This window comes from Littorina saxatilis, linkage group LG2, assembly GCF_037325665.1.
Source record: "Littorina saxatilis isolate snail1 linkage group LG2, US_GU_Lsax_2.0, whole genome shotgun sequence".
NCBI lineage: Eukaryota > Metazoa > Mollusca > Gastropoda > Littorinimorpha > Littorinidae > Littorina > Littorina saxatilis.
This window is the reverse complement of record NC_090246.1, coordinates 27,296,645-27,319,549: the sequence shown is the minus strand read 5'-3', so window position 1 is coordinate 27,319,549 and position 22,905 is coordinate 27,296,645. Positions and strand designations below refer to the sequence as shown.

The following is a 22,905-nucleotide window of genomic DNA, read 5'->3' as shown; positions in this document are numbered from 1 at the left end:
AGAATGAACATGTCAAGCGATGTGATACCTGCAGAACGATTCTGAGAACCGCGGGGGAGCTTAAAGCAGCAGTCCTAGTTGAGTGAACAATTTTTAGGTCCGTTTCACAAATTGATTGATGTCTTGCTGGTTCTCTGCAAGTGTGAAGCCATTGGATGATGTTGTAGATTCAAGTCTTGACTGCTGACAGTCAGAAATGTGACTATGACTGAGAGTTTTCATACCGAAGAGCCTCTCTTATTTTGCACAAGTTGTCAATGTTTTCAATCTTCGTGCATTTCTATGTGCTAGCGTGCTTATAAGGTCAAGAACGGCTTCGATCTAGTGATGCAAAAGAAGTGCATGGTACAGCGAGTGAGGCCCTTGTTGACTAAAGCTAGGCCATTAAATCTCGATGAAATTCTCCGTTTGGAAAGAAACCTGGTAACCGTCACTAAAGCTTGAATGTGTCTGGAAGCTCAAACTAGGACTTCGAGTTCAACGAAACGGTCTGCACGTGTCTTCTTCTTCTTTCGTTGGTCTTAACCCCCACGTGCACTCGCTATTCGGCCACGAATGGGCTTTTTCGTGCATGGCCACGGAGTTTCCCCTGCCGATATTGGCCGCCATACGTTGAGGAGTGTGTACTTCAATCTGAGAAAACGCCCACGATGTATTGTACCCCCAAAGTTTACAAATGCCTGGAGTTATAGTTGTTCGTCAGGGAGTGTCCCTTTAAAGGATTTATGACGCTGGAATCGCTGTTAAACACTATGGAACTCACTTGTTGTGCCGTTGTTGTGCAACAAAAACAATAAGGAAGAAGATAGTGCGATAACCTATTCTTATCAACTGGGACAAAAATGTAAAACAAACCCTAACTTAACAACAAATATAACAAGTCGCGTAAGGCGAAAATACAATATTTAGTCAAGTAGCTGTCGAACTCACAGAATGAAACTGAACGCAATGCCATTTTACTCGTAGCATCGTCAGGCCACCGCTCATGGCAAAGGCAGTGAAATTGACAAGAAGAGCGGGGTAGTAGTTGCGCTAAGAAGGATAGCACGCTTTTCTGTACCTCTCTTTGTTTTAACTTTCTGAGCGTGTTTTTAATCCAAACATATCATATCTATATGTTTTTGGAATGAGGAACCGACAAGGAATAAGATGAAAGTATTTTTAAATTGATTTGGACAATTTAATTTTGATAATAATTTTTATATATTTAATTTTCAGAGCTTGTTTTTAATCCGAATATAACATATTTATATGTTTTTGGAATCAGCAAATCATGGAGAATAAGATAAACGTAAATTTGGATCGTTTTATAAATTTTTATTTTTTTTTACAATTTTCCGATTTTTAATGACCAAAGTCATTAATTAATTTTTAAGCCACCAAGCTGAAATGCAATACCGAACCCCGGGCTTCGTCGAAGATTACTTGACCAAAATTTGAACCAATTTGGTTGAAAAATGAGGGCGTGACAGTGCCGCCTCAACTTTCACGAAAAGCCGGATATGACGTCATCAAAGACATTTATCAAAAAAATGAAAAAAACGTTCGGGGATTTCATACCCAGGAACTCTCATGTCAAATTTCATAAAGATCGGTCCAGTAGTTTAGTCTGAATCGCTCTACACACACACACAGACACACACACACACACACACACACACACACACACACACACATACACCACGACCCTCGTCTCGATTCCCCCCTCTACGTTAAAATATTTAGTCAAAACTTGACTAAATATAAAAAGAAGAATTGAACGAACAACAAGTCGCGTAAGGCGAAAATACAATATTTAGTCAAGTAGCTGTCGAACTCACAGAATGAAACTGAACGCAATGCCATTTTTCAGCAAGACCGTATACTCGTAGCATCGTCAGTCCACCGCTCATGGCAAAGGCAGTGAAATTGACAAGAAGAGCGGGGTAGTAGTTGCGCTAAGAAGGATAGCACGCTTTTCTGTACCTCTCTTTGTTTTAACTTTCTGAGCGTGTTTTTAATCCAAACATATCATATCTATATGTTTTTGGAATCAGGAACCGACAAGGAATAAGATGAAAGTATTTTTAAATTGATTTGGACAATTTAATTTTGATAATAATTTTTATATATTTAATTTTCAGAGCTTGTTTTTAATCCGAATATAACATATTTATATGTTTTTGGAATCAGCAAATGATGGAAAATAAGATAAACGTAAATTTGGATCGTTTTATAAATTTTTATTTTTTTTTACAATTTTCAGATTTTTAATGACCAAAGTCATTAATTAATTTTTAAGCCACCAAGCTGAAATGCAATACCGAAGTCCGGGCTTCGTCGAAGATTACTTGACCAAAATTTCAACCAATTTGGTTGAAAAATGAGGGCGTGACAGTGCCGCCTCAACTTTCACGAAAAGCCGGATATGACGTCATCAAAGACATTTATCAAAAAAATGAAAAAAACGTTCGGGGATTTCATACCCAGGAACTCTCATGTCAAATTTCATAAAGATCGGTCCAGTAGTTTAGTCTGAATCGCTCTACACACACACACAGACACACACACACACACACACACGCACACACACACGCACACACGCACATACACCACGACCCTCGTTTCGATTCCCCCTCGATGTTAAAATATTTAGTCAAAACTTGACTAAATATAAAAAGGAAAGAGAGGGCAGGAAAATACAAAGCGAGGGGCACAGCAAAAGAAACAAGTTGCGTAAGGCGAAATTACTACATTTAGTCAAGCTGTCGAACTCACGGGATGAAAGTGAACGCACTGTATTTTTTCACCAAGACAGTGCAGCTTCGTCAATCCCCGCGTGAAGGAAATCGCTCACCTTCCACGTGCAAAACGTAGTGATATTGACACGCCAGATTAGCGCGGTAGCGTATTGTGCTAAGCAGGAAAGCGCGCTTTTCTGTATTCTTGTTAACTTTCTGAGCTTGTTTTGAATACAACCTATCATATCTATATGTTTTTGGAATCAGGAAATGATCACGAATAAGATGACATCATTTTTGGATCGATTTCTTAAATTTTAATCGTAAGACTAATTAATCTATTTTCGTTAATTGTGATCACATTTTAAGAGTAAACATGACATATGTATATATTTTTAGATTCAGAATGTGATGAAGAATATGATGCAATCAATTTTAAATCTGTTTGCGAAACATCGATTTTAATGACAACTTTAATGAGCAAACTCATTAATTAAATTTTAAGCCTCCAAGCTGAAATGCAATACCAAAGTCCGGGCTTTATCGAAGATTACTTGACCAAAATTTCAACCAATTTGGTTGTAAAATGAGAGCGTGACAGTGCCGCCTCAACTTTCACGAAAAGCCGGATATGACGTCATCAAAGACATTTATCAAAAAAATGAAAAAAAATGCTGGGGATATCATACCCAGGAACTCTCATGTAAAGTTTCATAAAGATCGGTCCAGTAGTTTACTCTGAATCGCTCTACACACACACACACACACACACACACACACACATACACCACGACCCTCGTCTCGATTCCCCCCTCTACGTTAAAACATTTAGTCAAAACTTGACAAAATGTAAAAAGAAAAAGAAAATGAGACGGTGATAAGAAAGAAAAGCAGGTACAATAACTGGACAGCTTCCTTGAGCACCTACCGTGTTTTTAGGCTGTGTGGCTTTGTGTTACTGATATTTTAAGTCACGAACGAAAGTGCACGTACGTTTATGAAAGTGGCCAGTGGCAGTGAGACGAAGAGAAGCAGAGAGGCAGGATGGAGTCTTGACAAGTGAGTCGTGAGTTAAACTGGTTTCTTTTAAACAAACAAACAAACAAACAAACAAACAAATAACAGTTGATCAATGAAGCAAACAAACAAACGAACGAAATGTAAACAAGAAAGCAACCAACCAACGAGTTCATTAGTTATTAATTTTATGCTAATCAAGCGCCTTATCTATAACAAAGAGCTTTTTCGTGTACGAAAACGTAGTACAATAAACTTTTTTCTTAATTGTGATAATATTTTTAGAGTAAACATGACATTTTTATATATTTTTGAATTCAAGAAAGGATAAGAAAAACAATGCAATCACTTTTGAATCTATACATCTTTATTTTTTAGAATTTTAAGAATGTTTAATGCAATACCACAGTGCTAACTGATGAGTCAAAGATTGCTTGACCAACTTTTTAATCAATCTGGTTGAAAAATGAGGTCGTCACAGTGACGCCTCAACCTTCAACAAAAGCAAAATATGGCGTCATAATATACATTTATTGAGTAACAAAAGAACAAATCCGTCTGGGGATATCATCTGGAAGAATTCATTTGAAAAGTTTCTTTGAAAGTTTCATGTGAAGAATGTTGGAGTTCTTCGGGAATCGCTCTACACACACACACACACACACACACACGCACACACACACACGCACACACACGCACATACACACACACTTATACACACACACACACACCACACACACTCACACACACACACACACATACAGTCACTTTCTAAATCACTGGTCAAAATAAATTGAGAGAGAAAGAAAAAGAGAGAGAGAGAGAGAGAAAGAGAGAGATAATATATTAGAGAGAGAGAGAGAGAGAGAGAGAGAGAGAGAGAGAGAGAGAGAGAGAGAGAGAGAGAGAGAGAGAGAGAGAGAGAGAGAGAGAGAGAGAGAGAGAATATATTAAAGAAAATATAACACTTATCGCCCGAAAAAAATATAAGTTTATACAAAGTTAATTCTGTGAAAAAAAGAAAGAAAGAAAGAAAAAGAAAAGAAACGAACAAGGCTTCAAGAAAGAAATTGCGACAAATATCTGATCTTATTACCGTGGCGCCATTTCTATCTCAGAGACACACGTTTGGGCAGGAAAGGAATTCTGCCGTTGTAATAACAAAGCAGTATAATTAGCACAAGCTAATGATTTAAAGATTGTCGGGTATCACGTCAGTTTAGACCATCTGTTTTCCTGTTGTAGGTGGAAAGCTAACTTATTTCTCAGTGTCGGAATTTTTTAAGGCACAGTCCTTGTAAGAGATTCGACTCACCATCCGATTTCTGGTCATACCCGTACAAGGGTTAAAGGTCCTTGTCTACATTTTTATACCGAAATCGCCATTTGACCATTAAAATGCAGAGTCTATTATCTACAAATATCAACAATACACCCCCTTTTGATCAGGTAAGACGAAGCCAGTGTAGCCGTTTGAAAATTCATTGTAGTATTCCAGCGTAGTACTCATAGTAGGATATCCTTATTTGGAAAATGCCAAGCGCAAAACTCCTCTCAAATCCCGTGCATTTCGTTCGTTTAAAAAAAAGCGTGGACAGCGCTCCAGTGTCAAACTGTTGCTGCACTTGTTTGGGCGTGGCTATAAGCACAATGACATGAATTTGATTGGTCAGTATTTTTAGGCAAAGCACATGTTCTCAGTAAACAAGAAAACCAAATATTGGAAGCGTGAGTCACGCTACCCAAAAATAAAATCTTTTTTTACATATATTTTTTTTCTATAACTTTTTTCCCACATGGTTCATTCATCGTTTGACATAATTTTGTATCGAAATCTAACCATAAGATGATTGAAAAAAAAAGCAACAAGAAATTCCTCCGAGGTAGGAAAAACACCCCCGTCAAAGGGAAATAACCTTCTCAGTTGGTGGCAGTGACTGAGTGAGAATGGTTATTTCCCTTTGACCATTAAGATGTCCCTCTATAAGTCCTTGTATAATTTTAATCCACCAATAACTCCCTAACCGTGTGTTTGACTGGTCCCAATTTTTGTAAGGACCGTCTCAGGAATGTATATAACCTGTTCACCAAGTTTGGTGACGATCGGTCCGTTCATTCTTGAGATCTATATGCGAACACAAACACACAAACAAACAAACAAACAAACAAACAAACAAACACATCGACCAAACCTATACACACCCCTATACCGGGGGTGTAAAAATGTAGACAACCATCTACCGCTTGGACATATGCCTAAAACCAACTGCCTGACATCTTTCTGTGCTGACTGAGAATTTATTTGGATATCCAGTCATCTTTTAGAAATTACTTCATGAACAAATTCTAACTCTGCACAGGAAGCAATGGGGATGTTGATTGTTTGTACGTGTCCAAGTGGAGGGATGTTCCTCCCCCCTTCCCCCCCCCCCCCCTCCCTGTAAAATCCTGGAAAGATCTGAGATAGTGAGATAAATACTATTATATTTGATTGTGATAGTCTTAATAGACGTGTGACCTTATGTAGATTGTATCTGTGAATTTATTCAATTTAAAGATGACACGGACAACACTTCAGGTCAGTGTTATTGGAAGTATGATAGGTGTGCTTGTTATTACATACGTGAACCTATGTTTTATGTTTTTTTTTATGTGTGTTGTCCTTTTGTCCAATTGTTGTTATAATCGTTAACAGGCAGGCAGGGTGTGCCGAAGAAATTTTTTTATTTGTATGTCACATTTTAGTGGACAATAAAGTGTTGTTATTGTTATTGTTATTGTGAGCAGAACTGATTTCACGGGAAAGACTGTGCCTTTAATCAAGAGCGCTTCGATGTTATCACTGCCTCTCACAGAAGATATGCCTACGTCATTTACATCTCTGTCTGAGCGAGGTGTTAAGCGAAGAACGGACCTGTTCCGTGTGTTTCTTCAGCTAAGGATCTACGGTGTAGTGGAAACTCACGCATGCACACACTAGCGCCCGCATGATTGCTCACACGCACGCACGCACCCGCCCCCTCTCCCCCGCCTGCTCCCCCCCCCCACCTGCTCCCCCAGTCTTCCCTCTCCGACACGCATACACCAGAACTTAAGAATTACTTTCTCTTCCGGCTTAATTAAGCAACAACAACAGCAGCAACAACAACAGCAACAACAACAACAACAACAACAACAACAACAACAACAACAACAACAACAACAACAACAAACCAGAAAAGTAAGTTTATATTATGGTTGAGGATTTATTTCGCAGTATTGTCAGACAAAACCTGTTAAAATACTTTATATTCCCAGTTAATGCGAACAGTGGTAGTGAATTTAGAATAATAATTGACAGTCTGCATAATTGCAGAGGACATCTGGAGTGTGACAAGGGGCTCTGAAATTCACAATGGATAACTGGCAGACACGCTACTCTGGGGTAAGTATATTCATCTACGTGTACTATCCTACACTGTTAGCAAACAAGAGTACCAAACATTTGTCGACATGGGCATAATTATTTAGTTATGCTAATACGATCTATGATGGTTTCGAACTTTCCACGGTATGAACTTCGAAGCCATAACATGGATTAGTACGTTGACAAGAGTTTTTGATATTGAAGTTATATAGCTAATGTGTTTGTTGAATTAAGTGTATTTCGCTTTATTTGTTATTCGTGTTCCTTTGAATTATCAACACGGTCACGATTTATTGTGTGTGACTATGTCGTGCCCGACATAATAAGATGTGGCCGAATTCGTGTAACGGCAGAATTTCTTTATACTCACAGTCTTGACAATGTCCTTGCTAATTAAACTTGCGCAGAAAAGTATGTACTTTCACAACCTCTCCCGGCTTGCTAGTTCTGTTAAACTTCAGTTTCGAAAGTAGGTGGGTTAGGTATGCGGTTAAACGTATTTGAGAACTTGTGTACTTGGGGTTTAACTTCTCTGTTTGTGTAGGAATGCAAATATGATTTACAGTGTGTTTTTCTCTTGACCTGTATTGTAGTCCTTGATTTCTGGACTACACACTCGTGCTTGCGTTTGTTATTGATACACTGGGGGATGTCAGATCATAAAAGCAGTGGACTGGTTTACATTTTTCTCTCAAGAAGATCAAGACATCAGTGATCCATTCACGTTCCCATGTGTCTGGGTGGCCGAGTGGTAACGCACTTGCGCTCGGAAGCGAGAGGTTGCGAGTTCGACCCTGGGTCAGGGCGTTAGCATTTTTCTCCCCCCTAACCTAGGTGGTGGGTTCGAGTGCTAGTCTTTCGGATGAGACGAAAAACCGAGGTCCCTTCGTGTACACAACCTTGGGGTGTGCACGTTAAAGATCCCACGATTGACAAAAGGGTCTTTCCTGGCAAAATTGTATCTATAGGCATAGATAAAAATGTCCACCAAAATACCCGTGTGACTTGGAATAATAGGCCGTGAAAAGTAAGCTGCGATCTGCTGGCCGATGTGAATGCGTGATGTATTGTGTAAAATAATTCCATCTCACACAGCATAAATAAATCCCTGCGCCTTGAATATGTGCGCGATATAAATTACATAAAAAAATAAAAAAATAAGAATAAAAAATAAATCCCTGCGCTTAGAACTGTACCCACGGAATACGCGCGATATAAGCCTCATATTGATTGAAAACAGTAGCGACATTAAATGTTAACGCGTTGATTTCGATTAGCCTTTTAATTTAAAGTTTTGAAAGCACACCTTACACTGGACGGTATTCGCTCAACCAAAACCCATGAGATCAGAGCTAGCCTTTGACTATTCTTCAAGGGACACTCACCGCATGGTGAAGAGCTTTTTAATTTTCAGCCAAATCACTGTGGAAAAAAGTCAGATAACCATACTGAATTATTGAAAGTCTTTCACACTATAGCATGCGTTTTACTGATCAAGAGAAACAGCAATGAAACCACGGGAACTGCGTCTGAGGCAGAAAGATACATGAATTGAAGTGAACTGAGCGGGTCATTCAATTTTTTAAAGTGAGTTGGGACTGGACCTAACAATTTCGTGAAGATCTCGTCTGTGTACATTTCAAAATATATATTTGTGACACACACACGCTGGACTTTGGGTCGTTCTTACACAAAAGATGAAAGGGAAAAAGTGTCACAAATCACTTGTCATTTGAAAGATAACCAGCAGCGCTATCTAGAAGTGACCTCAGCAAACACACCAAGGGGTCACACGCTCCTGGTTACAAGCAAGGGCGAACAACTCCCACTCGACCCGACCCCTCCATCCAGACGCTAAGCTTTACAACCATCTCACGAAGAGTGGCACACACAGGCATGTGAATCCAACTCTGTGTGATACCAATCAATTTTGTTTAACCCGTTTCTTCTTCTTCTTCTTTGTTGATAGGTAGAAACTCCATCGTTCGTTTACGTGTATGACCGTTTTTACCCCGCCATTCAGGCAGCCGTACGCCGCTTTCGGGAGCGGGAAGCAAGCTGGGTATTTTTGCGTTTCAGTATAACCCACCGAACTCTGACATGGATGACATGATCTTTTCCGTGCGTACTTAGTCTTGTGCTTGCGTGTTCACACGAAGGGGGATAAGGCATTAGCAGGTCTGTACATAAATGACCTGGGAGATCGGAAAACACTCCACCCTTTACCCACCATGCGCGGCCGGGATTCGAACCCGCGACCTTCCGCATGGGAGGCCGAAGTCTTAGCCACCAGGCCACTGCGCTCACATTCTTTCTTTCTTTCTTTATTTGGTGTTTAACGTCGTTTTCAACCACGAAGGTTATATCGCGACGGGGAAAGGGGGGGAGATGGGATAGAGCCACTTGTTAATTGTTTCTTGTTCACAAAAGCACTAATCAAAAACTGCGCTCAAATAATTATGCGTTTCAAACGGCAGCTGTCGTGGGCGGTAGCAGGTGCCAGAAGTCACTTCGGAGCGAGAAGACTTCTGCGAGCCTTTATTTTTTTGTAAAATGTAATGAATAACTGTTCTGTCGCAAATTAATTTACCATGTCTCAAAAAATGCGACGTTCGCCAAAAAAACAAAATCAAGAACAAGAACGAGAACAACAATGTAATCCGCCATACGATAGCATACAAACCCATTTGTATTTGTCAAGTGCTCTTCCCAACGTTGGCTTACTGAACCGCTTGTCTGATGCTTGCGAAAACACACCAATGAAGTTTGTGCCACGAAAAACGACACGGCATTATTTGGGCGTTTAAGTATGTGGAAGTGTTGTAAGAAATATGTGCTTTGCAAGGCTCTGTGACTTCTCCATGGCTGTCCCTCACATTTTTTCACGCACAAAAAACTAAAATTGAAGAAGAAAAAACCCAGTAAATACGATTAAAAAAATGTTACCGAGGAAATGTTTAGAAATGAAACATCATTTTCACTGTGAAACATGTACACCCTTTTCTTCTCATCCCCAAAATAAACTTTTCCGTTATTTCGGGTTGGACTTACGGTACTGAGCAGAAGCTTTGATTAATTGCTTCGTGTTTCTGTGGTAGAGCACACCCCACCAGGCCTGTCATCGGGGTCAGTGAAGGGGTGTTGTCAGAAAGCATCGTATATTATCCCCAGGGAAATAAATGGGTGGGCGGGTACTTGAGAATGGAGTGTATTCATTGCTACATTTTTCTTTACGTGTATTACACTGGGAAATCCGATAAATAGAATCAATCTGTTTTGAGTCGTTCATGCAGGAACGCATTTCGTTGATCTTAGTTACAGCTGCTAGCAAAATGAATTATTTTCATTTGTGTAAACGCAAGGGAAGGCGAATTTAATGTAAACTAATTTATCAGGCTGAAAATATATTGGGCTCGGCTTGGTCACTTCTCTGGTCTTGCTAGTCTTTTTCATTTACGTCGAAACTGGGACATGAAGCATTGGATGCTGAACAAACGTTCCCGCCAGAAGTCAACTGATGCTTGAGTAAAAATCATGCAACCACAATAGAAAACACTCTCTGCAATCTACCGAGGTAAACATAATAGCCTCAACCAAGAATTGATCAAAAACTCAATCATACGGCAAAATTCTGACTTTGGGACCGAGGTTAATTGGCCGAAAGTTACACAAAGAGGCTGTCGTTTGCCAAGTGGTCAAATCGCACTGCTTTAATTATTTAAATTATCCCGCAATGATATACTTCCATATAATCAATCAATCAATGAGTCTTATATCGCGCATATTCCGTGGGTACAGTTCTAGGCGCTCTGCAGTGATGCCGTGTGAGATGAAATTTTATACGGCCAGTAGATTGCAGCCATTTCGGCGCATATTTACCTTTCACGGCCTATTATTCAAAGTCACACGGGTATAGGTAGACAATTATTAACTGTGCCTAAGCAATTTTGCCAGGAAAGACCCTTTTGTCAATCGTGGGATCTTTAACGTGCACACCCAATGTAGTGTACACGGGGGGAGGTTCGGACACCGAAGAGAGTCTGCACACAAAGTTGACTCTGTGAAATAAATTTCCGCCGAACCTGGGATCGAACTCACGCTGACAGCGGCCAACTGAATACAAATCCAGCGCGCTACCGACTGAGCTATATCCCCGCCCCAAAGAAGAACATCTACAGATAAACGGGACTACAGTCGAACCTGAATTAGATACAAGAAAAACTCATCTGGGATTCTTGGGATCGGTCGTTGTGGGGAGGTGGTCACTTTACAGAGGTGGTCAAAAGAATAAGTTTGACTGTCTAAGTGTTCGGACACGTCATGCATGCACACCCAAAGCGTCGTTTAGGCTGGGTAGGCTACTTTTAGGCGGACACCTACTGACAAGACGAGTGCGCCTTCAGGTGCTCTTGAGGGCCCCAAAGGGGGGGTATCATCACGATCACGGGAAGGGAAATTTTAGCTTTCACGATCACAGTTACCTTGATTTTTGTTTTCACGATCACGAACACCAGTGGCAAATCACGGTCACGGTAAAAATTGCATGTACAGAAAGCACGTGTCAAAGTAAACACAACCACACAGTAATTCGCTCCTCTGGATCTATTGTTTATTCAACACAAAGTGAGAACTGTTGCACTTTCTTTATTCTTTCTTTATTTGGTGTTTAACGTCGTTTTCAACCGACTTTTTTATTATTATTTTTATTTTTATTTTTTTATTATTATTTTTTTAATTCTTTCATACAGAAATACATATGATTTGTAATCAGTAACAAGAATGTTGTTTTCATTGTTTTTTTCCTCTCTCTCTCTCTCTCTCTCTCTCTCTCTCTCTCTCTCTCTCCACTCGTACTCATACACATTCAACTCCCACACCCTCACTCACACACATGAATATATCAGTACTTGCACAATTTCACATTTCCAGAGCTAAATCTTGTAAACCCATTTTCTCAAAAACTATTGGGTGGATTGAAATGAAAATACATGTATGGGTTCTTTATTTTCAACGTTGCCATACAATTTGAGGTACACCATCGCCTGGTTTCATGGCCTTGAAAAACAAACAGGAATGCTATGCTACAGGCCAAAAATGGTTTTACCTGAAAGAAACGCGCAGTGCCAGTGGCGAAGCCACAAGCCTGAGCCTGCGAAGCAGGCGAGCCAACTAGGGGGGTCCGGGGGCATGCCCCCCCGGAAATTTTTTCAAAAAACGGTTAAAATCTGTGCAATCTGGTCATCATTTTCAGGGCTGTAATAGTGTTGTGATCTTGTTAAAAATCCCATTTTAGCCTCCCCCCACCACCATTCAACACACCTCCAAACTGGTGAAAACAACACTACTGTGTGCTGGCTTCATTGAGACCGGCGCCCGGTCGCGTTGCGCAATATTCACACCGATTGTTTTTGCGAAAAATTTGTCAACTTCACCGGAATAAATTTGACTTTACCGGATTTTGAAAACGGCTTTATCGGATTTCCGGCAATTACCGGAAAAGTAGCATGCCTGACAAAATCCCCAACGAACATGACTTTGATCGTCTTTGACATGAGGATCAAGTGACCCAAACTGGCACGTCTCCCCGCCATTGTTTCTGAATTTAACCCATTGTTGATATTAAAGTTTACAGGCGCTAAAATAAATCCAAGCTTAATGCAAAGAAGCGACAATTAGAATCTATGCCAAGCGTGTCCACGTTGCTGGGATGAAAAACACATTTCTAGTTTCGGTTTTGGCTACACGCAGCAGGGGCGGATCAGTTGCTTTGTAAGGGGGGGGGGCACTTTGAATCGAAAGTGAATGTGATGGGCGCGAAGCGCCCGAATTTGCAAGGGGGGTCCGGGGGCATGCTCCCCCGGAAAAAAAATTTGCCCAAAGAAGCAAAATGGTGCCATCTGGTGCCATTTGAACTTAGAAATGGTCATAGAATCAGCATAGAAAAATCTTTTTTTTTCTTCTTCTTCTTTTTTTTCGGGGGGGGGGGGGGGCACGTGCCCCCTGTGCCCCCCCCCCTCGTCCGCCCCTGCGCAGACTCGATCTCGAGCCAGTCGAGGTCACACTGAGCGAGTGACAGCCGGACGTGGCAATGTCGACAATGTCAATGATCTCACTCAAACTCAAAGATCTTGAACAAATTTCAAGATCTTTGCCTACATTCAGAACAGTCATAGAGCAACATAGATCAACATACCTTGATATTTCGTCTTCGGAAAGACCGACCCGTAGCCTGACCTTTCCACCAAGGAAGGCATTCTCGCCGCCTGCTTTGGTCTGGCTTGAATCCACAAAATATAACAGAAGTTCGATGACAGTACCGCTGCACGCCATTTTTGATCTTCGAATTCGAATTTGACTGAATGCACTCAAAACGTTTGCACGAAGCCCTTCCATTGGATGAAGTTTGGCAGACTTTTGCAATTTGCCTTCTGATTGGATCTCTTTTTTTGTGTGATTGGTTCTCTTAAAGGGAAGCAATCGCTGTCAAAATCATATTTCTGAATGTGTTGTTGCTTCCCTTCAATCGAGATTGGCTCCTTGACGAATAGAGGATCATAGAGTGATACAGCTGTACAAAAAATGTACGTTAGAAATAAAATGCTTTGCAATAATGCCCATCACGATCACGAAAACAAATGACGATCACGATCACGAGACTTGATTTTTTTGTCATCACGGATCACGGGCAAAGTCCCATCACGATCACAGAAATGGAAATTTCGGCAATCACGGTCACAGAAAGGTCAAAAAACGCCAATCACGATCACGATTTTAAACCCTTTGGGGCCCTCACTCTTGTCTAACGAGGATGAGCAAGGCTGGGCTGGTCAGCGGAAAATCTCGCACAGGGGAACCCTCCTGTTAAGACCCCCCGATTTAAGACTTCCCCCTTCCCCCTTTTTAAGACCTTGTTCCTCCAGATTTTCTGTTCATTGCTACTGATAATTTACCTCCATTTTAAATATTCGTGCTTTATGAGGTCCGATTGTCTCGGATGTTTGGAGGTCTTAACAGCCTCGGGGGCACCACTGTACGTCTACCCGTGACCAGCATAGTCGGAATATATTATGACCGCGACCACAGGGACATTATCACGAAGCCTCTTGACACAAGATCGTTAGACAATAAGCCGGCGGGCCATTTTGTCGGCCACTTTGAGGATCACACCAACACTCAGACCTCTTCCTTCTCGGCGTCCAAGTTATTGTTTGAAAACTAAAATCCCACCCTCACGCATCCTGCGCTTGTTTAAATAACATTTTTAATTCAATTTAAGTATTTTGACATATGCAGGAGCGTGTTGTTTGGATCTGTACTCAACAATGTATACTTATATTTATAAGCGGAATCGTTTTGTTGACGTCAATGTCTAAGTGTGCGGGACGTGACGCACTTCCGGTCACTTTCATCCTGTTATGCCTTTATTTTCCGTTGACCAACAGTGGCTTTATAATGAGGATGTGACGAGTTTCAACTCTTTATTATCATTATATTTGTTTAAAGGCACGGTAAGCCTCCCGTAAACCATCACATATACTGTCAGGCTTTTACACACAGTACAAACACCCTTCCATTTGAACGTTCACCGAACGGGAACATCCTGGCTGCTTTCCGTCGAGAGTGAGACATTTTCAACGAATTTATTTTCGTGGACCGTCAGTTCTACAATCAGGCTAGTTTTGGGGCTAGAACTAACTTTTAAAATTTAAATAATAAATTGACAGCTTGTAACACAAGCATTCTTAAATCATAAAAGATTTCTTTTTTCATCAAGACAAGATCAGTACAATTCAAAGTTTTGAAAAAAAGATTAGGCCGGAAGCAGGGTCACGAAAGGTCGTGTCTCAAAGCAGACGATTTTTCTGCATAGCGTTCGCTTTCTTTGAAGCCAGTCTCCGCCGACAAGTTCGTGTGACTCGCAGCCGTTTGTTGCGTTTTAGAATCAGAGGTACACAATAAGGTGCTATTGCAGATACAGCCAGTCGCATTGAAATCACAAACTGACGACTAAATTGTGAAAAAAAGGAAAGTAGATCACACGGGTTCACGATGGCTCAGGGGTTAGATAAACCACGAAATCTGTTTCATCTAATGCTATTAAATGATATTGAAAGTGTGTTCCATAAGGTTAGAACTGCCTTTTTCATTCGACGATTTAAATCGTTTTGTAAACCATTTGAGCCATCCTGGAGCTTTAATCCTGGAATGACATGTCTTTTATTTTAATGATCAGTGCCTGGAAAAGATTGGAGGAAATGCAAAGTTTCGCACTGAGCAGAACATACTTTAATTTCTGACAGAAATGGGTCCAGCAATTAAATCATTGTTTTGAATTCTTTCATTTTGCTCAACTGACATATACTTTTTGCATTGCATTGCCTTTGAATACTTCAGTGAACATGTTTCAAGCACATAAACCACGAGAGTGTAATTCCAATCCCCCCTCACCCGCCCCTCTGATAATTGAACATGACAATTTGTCAGTCTTCTTCTGCTTTAATCAACAGATGAGAGTCTGGTTTCTCCAAATTAATGTCAAAAAGGCCATTGTTGATTTTGTCATCCCATGTCTGCATTTGAGAGGAAAACATGACGGCGGCTCTGTCTATACCAGGATTGGTCGATAGCATCAGTGAAGGGTAATGTAAACAATGTTTTTTGAAAGGTTTGCTTGCCTTCATTTCTAGACTGGAGATCTTGACTTTTAGGTCACAGGGAATGGGGGGCTGGTAGCTCAGTTGGAAGAGCACAAGAGTTATGATCCTCGGGTCACAGGGAATGGGGGGCTGGGAGCTCAGTTGGAAGAGCACAAGAGTTATGATCCTCGGGTCACGGGTTCGAATCCAGGCCGGGACTGACACGGGTCAACTTTATGTGAAAAACACAAAGACGATTATATTATCCATGTCCCATCCCCATCGTCGACTCTTGATGTTGCTAGCTTTCCATTGGAAGGAAGCGACCCGAATGTCTTAGCAATGGGATCATAAAGTACTCAACAAGTCGCGTGAAGCGATATAAAAACATTTAGTCAAGATCAACACCACAAACCAATCATCGCCGAGACTACATTCAGATAGTCTCGGCTAACCATACCGAAGACCGTGACGGGTCACGCTCGCCGCCGCGAAGCACGTGTCGGTAGTACTTACTGAACCTATTTTCTGTCATTTTGAGCACATTTTTTTAGTAAACATGACAGATGTATATATTTTTGAATTTGGGAGAAGATGAGGAATACAATGCAATCAATTTTAAATCTGTTTGCGAAAAATCGATTTTAATGACAACTTTAATGAGCAAACTCATTAACCAATTTTTAAGCCTCCAAGCTGAAATGCAATACCAAAGTCCGGGCTTCGTCGAAGAATACTTGACCAACATTTCAACCAATTTGCTTACAAAATGAAGGCGTGACAGTGCCGCCTCAACTTTCACAAAAAGCCGAATACGACGTCACCAAAGACATTTATCGAAAAAAAAGTGTGGGGATATCATACCCAGGAACTTTCATGTGAAGTTTCATGAAGATCGGTCCAATAGTTTTCTCTGAATCGCTCTACACATACACACACACAGACACACAGACACACAGACATACATACACCACACCCTCGTCTCGATTCCCCGTCTATGTTAAAACATTTAGTCAAAACTTGACTAAATGTAAAAAGAAATGAAATAAAAATAAAAATTTGAAACCGTAATCTGCCGTTTTGAATGCGTTCTGCACTGATAATGAAGCAGCAGTTACAGAGTGTTGTATAAACAGTGTTTTTGAAAGGCTTGTTTGCCTTCATTTCTGTCTTTATGACGAGGGGAATATGACGCCACAGTCTGTTGTTTTGTGTACATAAGTATAATTATTCCGTTAACCATTGGCTGTCAGTAACTTTTCGTGTGCGTGCGTGCGTGTGTGTCTGCTTGCGTGTGGGGTGTGTGTATGTGTATGTGTGTGTGTGTGTGTGTGTGTGTGTGTGAGAGAGAGAGAGAGAGAGAGAGAGAGAGAGAGAGAGAGAGACAGAGAGAGACAGAGAGAGACAGAGAGAGACAGAAAGAAAGAAAGAAGTAGAGAGTGAAACAGAGACAGTGACATATATGAGTTCTTTTGCTTTTGACTGTTGAACATGATTTCTCTTGTCTGCAGGATCCGGTGTCTCAGTTTGGCAGAAGTTACGAACGACTGGTAATTTACTTCTTTTCTGAAACCAAGTATACTGTCGAAACAGTCGTCACTCCATTCTAGTGTGTAAATGTACTACTTTGCATGTTTCAACGTCATCGCGGTGTACTGCACTACACTACACGACACTACACGACACTACACTGCACTGCACTGCACTGCACTACACTAAACTTCACTGCAGTACACTACGCTACACCACACTGCAGTGCACTGCACTGCACTACACTACACTACACGACACTTCACTACACTAAACTACATTACACTGCAATACACTACACTTCACTGCACCGCACTGCACTACACTTCTCTACACTACACCACACTACACTACACTACGCTACACTACACGTACTACACTAGAACTACACAATGCTTATCAATGAAATACAATGCAATACACCACACCACCATACAATGTAGGGGAGACCGGGGCTAGTCCGCCTACTTTTATGCTTTTGGTAGCATAACTGGCGAGTTTGATGAACTAGAAGACTGAATTTTTATTCTACATCAAGACAAATGTGTAGCTGATATCAATGTGCAGACAGTTTTTATGTGCGCATGAACATTTGTTGTACATACTGCTTTAAGTAGACCTACCCTAACGTAGGCGAACTTGCCCCAAGTCGGGGTAAGTCCGCCTACAGGGTGGGGCAAGTCCGCCGCTCTCATCCCATAGTAGGTACAAGACTAGTAGTGGGCAAGCTTTATACACACACGCACGCACGCACACACAGTCAGTCAAACAAGCACCCGATCAGTGGGAAAGCTTTTTTAATTCCCTTCAATATTTAGGTTCAAAAATGCCAATGACAAAATACAAAAGAATGTCGAAAGAATGTAACACAAATCAGCGTCAGTCTTTTTTATACATGAATCTGCAATCTTTACCATCGAGAATAGATGGAGTCACCATCAGAGTCACAGTTATGGCAGATGTAAACTGGACTGTTTCCCACACCTGCACATTCTTCATGGCGAACTTGCCCCATGACAAATAGGCGGACTTGCCCCCGCACGGGCAGGCAACTCTAGTGCCAGATAGCGAGCACAACATGGGAAGGAAGAAGCAAAACTTTCGTCAGAACTCGACCTTAATTAACGCACTTTCACTCGACACCAAGACTAAGTATTTGTTCTCAGAGGTAATGCATCAAAACCTAAGTCACCTGCTATGCATTCATGATACAAAATTGAAGAAAAACACTTTTTGTGATCTGTACTCACGATATATGGGCGCGCAACCTCTGAACTTCTGCAGGATATGGCGGGAAGTAGGGACACCATTCTCACATGGTGTGAAAGACTAAAAGGTGGCAAACGTAAGAATAAACAGACAAAGACGGATGTGCCCCGGGGGCGGACTAGCCCCGGTCTCCCCTACTATAATATAATACAATGAAATACAGTGCAACCCGACGGGGAATACAATACAATACAATGCGATGCAATAGAATACCATGCAATTCAACACATCGCCATACCAAGCGTCAAAATCTCAAAAGAAAAATTCAATTTCTGGTTAATTACAATAACAACAATTAAACATATCTTATAACAATAAAACACGTTCATATCTAACTCGATAACAATTTTGGGGAGATCAGCCTCTTTTAAAACCAACCCACATTTCACTTAAACTTGTATTTTGATATGATACGATTGCGTGTGTCTTGATAGTTGTACAAAACTAATTTAGTTCTCATTGCAAGATCACAGCCATTACATCAGCAAGCATTCATAATATGTACGTACAAATCTTGAACAGAAGAACAGACCTGGGAACCCCTGTTTTGCACTTGGAGTATACTTAGACAAACTTGGAGTATTTTCAGAAACAATGAGCGTTCTTGATCACACCGCATTGGAACACCCATGATTCAAACATGCTTCACACACGTCCGTCGCACCGTTAATAAAGTTTACAAATACACGTAAAACAAATTCGTCTTTCAATGTTTACTGACAACAACTAATCATGTGTCAAAATACTGGATCGGCCTCGGGATGCGCTTGTTAAGAAAAGTAGCCTTGGTAATTTTCTCGTCGTAGTTTGTTCCCACTGAACAGTACTGATCGTATTCTAGACGATCATGCGTACAAAATACGGCGAAATCGTTTGGGTTCCCAGGTCTGGAAGAACTATGTTACATGGTGACTACGCGTGAGAGCGACACATTAAAACAAATAAAAATACTGTACTCACGTGTGAACAAAGAAGATTATTTCTTTTGTTGCTGTTATTTGTTTCGTCTTCTTCGTTTACACGTGAGTGCTGTATTTGTTGGCCTTTTTGTTACAATCTTGACCAAGCTGACCATACGCTGTTCACAGGGCCACCCCGGATACGAGGATTCTCACTATGAAAACTATGGAGAATACGACGGGTATCCATACGCACAAAACGAGGTATGTCTAAATCAATTAGCCAATCAACCAAAGCTCATCCACCCATCCACCTGAAAAGGCATACGGAACAAATCAAATCGAATCAAGTCAAATCAATTGAAACGAAAGCAAGACAATCCAAATCAACACAGTTTAGTCAGAAAGCGAACCAACCATGCAAAACCCATTTACCCATCCCTCAAAATCATCTTGCAAACCAATTCAAAACAATTTAACCCAAACCACAAGTATCCTATAAACAAAGCAAAGCGAAACAAAAGAAATTGTAATTAACACCAATAGAATAGGGAATAGTTAACATGTCAAAATTAAATGAGTTGAAATGATGATTCCCCCACTCATATTTCTTTGTTTCAGACATATGACCAGGGCAGAAGATTTGAACGAAACAGGGTACGTACTTCTCCTTTTATCAATGCGTTTACCGTTTTTCAATCTATTCTACGCCGCGCGCGCGTGCGCGCGCGTGTGTGAGTGTGTGTGTGTGTGTGTGTGTGTGTGTGAGTGTGTATGTATGAGTGTGTGTGTGTGTGTGTGTGTGTGTGTGTGTGTGTGTGTGTGTGTGTGTGCCATAGTCACGGATACTGTTCACAATAATTTAGATTTCATGTCTTCCTCTTTTCAGAATTACAAACCGACAGGGAGAGAGGGCTTCTACAAGGTGAGGTTTTATCAGTCAGCTTCTTTTTTATTTTCTACATGGCTGATTGGAAACGATCTGCTACCACGTGAAATGACGATCTCCGCCACAGCCATAGAAACCTACTTTTTGCACGGATTCATATCTTTCAAGCACTACTTAAGTGAATGTTGTTGAGTCAATTACTTTATTTTATGAGGTTCTCGTACATATTTTACGAGGCCTGCTTCAGTATTATATCACAATATTCATATGATAGAATATAGGGTGGGATGGGAGGGAGAGAGAGAAGAGAGAGAGAGAAAGAGAGAAAGAGAGAGAGAGAGAGAGAGAGAGAGAGAGAGAGAGAGAGAAACAGAGAGAGAGAGAGAGAGAGAAACAGAAACAGAGAGGGAGAGAGAGAGAGAGCATAAGCGTACAAGCGGTGTCGTTCATCGCATTAAAAAACTCAATGCTGTAAACTTTTTGACCTTGCCACGTACCCTCTTATCCCAACATCACGAACGTCAGAAGAACACGACAGCGAGGCGAGGACGCCCAATGCATGCAATAAAATATCATCATTATGATAACATGTGGTTGTAAATATGGATGGCTCATCTGTGTGGGTGTGAGAGCTTCTCGAAACAAATGCGAGACAAGATTTTATGACCGCTAAATCATGTTGCCTCATAACTTTGGAAGGAAAGAAAGAAACCGTCAGGGTAGTCTGTTAGACGTGATGGTTCGGGATTGGACGCGGTTGTGATGTTAGCACAGAGGGTGAATTCCAAGCCAAGAATGGTGAGAACATAACTGCTCAAACTGGCCCATGTGGGGGGAATATGATAAGCAAAACATGATGTTTTTAAGTTGTTGACATACTTATTTGTGTAATAACGCCAATCGATTTAACTAATTGTTATCACAAGCTGTTTTCCTCATTGGTTGTAATTCTCTCAATTGATTTTTGTTTGTTTGTTTGCTTAACGCCCAGCCGACCTCGAAGGGCCATATCAGGGCGGTGCTGCTTTGACATATAACGTGCGCCACACACACGACAGAAGTCGCAGCACAGGCTTCATGTCTCACCCAGTCACATTATTCTGACACCGGACCAACCAGTCCTAGCACTAACCCCATAATGCCAGACGCCAGAGAGAGATAGATTGCCAATTTTAAAGTCTTAGGTATGACCCGGCCGGGGTTCGAACCCACGACCTCCCGACCACGGGGCGGACGCCTTACCACTAGGCCAACCGTGCCGGTCCATTCTCTCAATTGAACAAGAACAACCTGTTCTTATTTTTTTTTCTGATCATCCTTCTTTGGTAATATAATTATGTACCTTAGAACTTACTGTACATGTACATGTTTATGAGAAATGTAAAATTGTACATGAACGAATTGGTTTGGTTTAAACAGTGTTTTATTTTCAAATACAAATTTACAAAGCCATGAAAAAAAAATGTTTTAACAAAGGAGCACAACAAGATAAACTTATACATGTGCTCTTAGAGACAAAATAATGAATTGGCGGACGATATTGTACATTCTTAATTCAAACCAATCAAAACAACAATAACAAGAATAACGAGAACAAAAGTAGTACTTCAACAACAACAACAGCACACAAAATGGAGTATTACTTATGTAAATAGAGAAAAAGATAAAGAGAGAGAGAGAGAGAGAGAGAGAGAGAGAGAGAGAGAGAGAGAGAGAGAGAGAGAGAGAGAGAGAGAGAGAGAGAGAGAGAGAGTGCATCTACTACATAACAATGCAGTTTTTAACCAAAAAATAACAATTCATTCAATCTTAACCAAAACGTTTACTGTCTAAAATAAATCTCTGAATCTGATAAAACATCGCTTTGTTTTCAGTGGGTGACTTGTCGCTGTTGCCGTACATAACACAGAAAACAGAAATATCATTATAATCAGGCAAAGTCTTGATAGTGGTCGCTCTGGCATTCTCATACAGGGTGACCCAAAAAAAAGAGTACCCCAAAATAAAAGTCATAAATTGAACACAAAAAAAGCAATCTTCATAAAATTTATTTACACACACATGTAGCCTCTGCATGATTTGCACAGACAATTTTAGCGTTCTAGCTTGTCTTTCAGGAAAGTTATGCTCATTCTACAGAACATGCTCCAAATGGCCTCCGCGCCGCTGCAGGCAAACTTGAACTCGCCGCGCAAAGTTATCAATCACCCGCACACACTCCTGTTGCGAGATTCCGCGAATGGTTGTTGTGATGGCTCTCTTGAGTTCTGTGATTGTCTGTGGGTTGTTCCTGTAGACGTTGTCTTTCAGGAACCCCCAAAGATAGAAATCTGGGGGATTAAAATCCGGGGGAGGCCACTGATTTGGAGCATGTTCTGTAGAATGAGCATAACTTTCCTGAAAGACAAGCTCTAGAACGCTAACATTTTCTGTGCAAATCATGCAGAGGCTATTTGTGTGTGTAAATAAATTTTATGAAGATTGCTTTATTTTTGTTCAATTTATGACGTTTTGTTTGGGTACTCTTTTTTTTGGGTCA

The 22,905-nt window shown here is 40.9% G+C and overlaps 1 protein-coding gene across 1 annotated transcript in view; it reads left to right on the top strand.

The window, feature by feature from the left end:
• Positions 1 to 2,372: 2,372 nt before the first annotated feature.
• LOC138958639 (chitin synthase chs-2-like) overlaps positions 2,373 to 22,905 on the top strand; it is a 66,408-nt gene continuing 45,875 nt past the window's right edge. The window contains exons 1-6 of the mRNA XM_070329852.1: positions 2,373 to 3,779; positions 7,093 to 7,161; positions 17,291 to 17,329; positions 19,667 to 19,741; positions 20,099 to 20,134; positions 20,367 to 20,402. Coding sequence (XP_070185953.1) covers positions 7,132 to 7,161; positions 17,291 to 17,329; positions 19,667 to 19,741; positions 20,099 to 20,134; positions 20,367 to 20,402 — 216 coding nt within the window. The 5' untranslated portion in view covers positions 2,373 to 3,779; positions 7,093 to 7,131. The remainder of the gene's footprint in view (positions 3,780 to 7,092; positions 7,162 to 17,290; positions 17,330 to 19,666; positions 19,742 to 20,098; positions 20,135 to 20,366; positions 20,403 to 22,905) is intronic.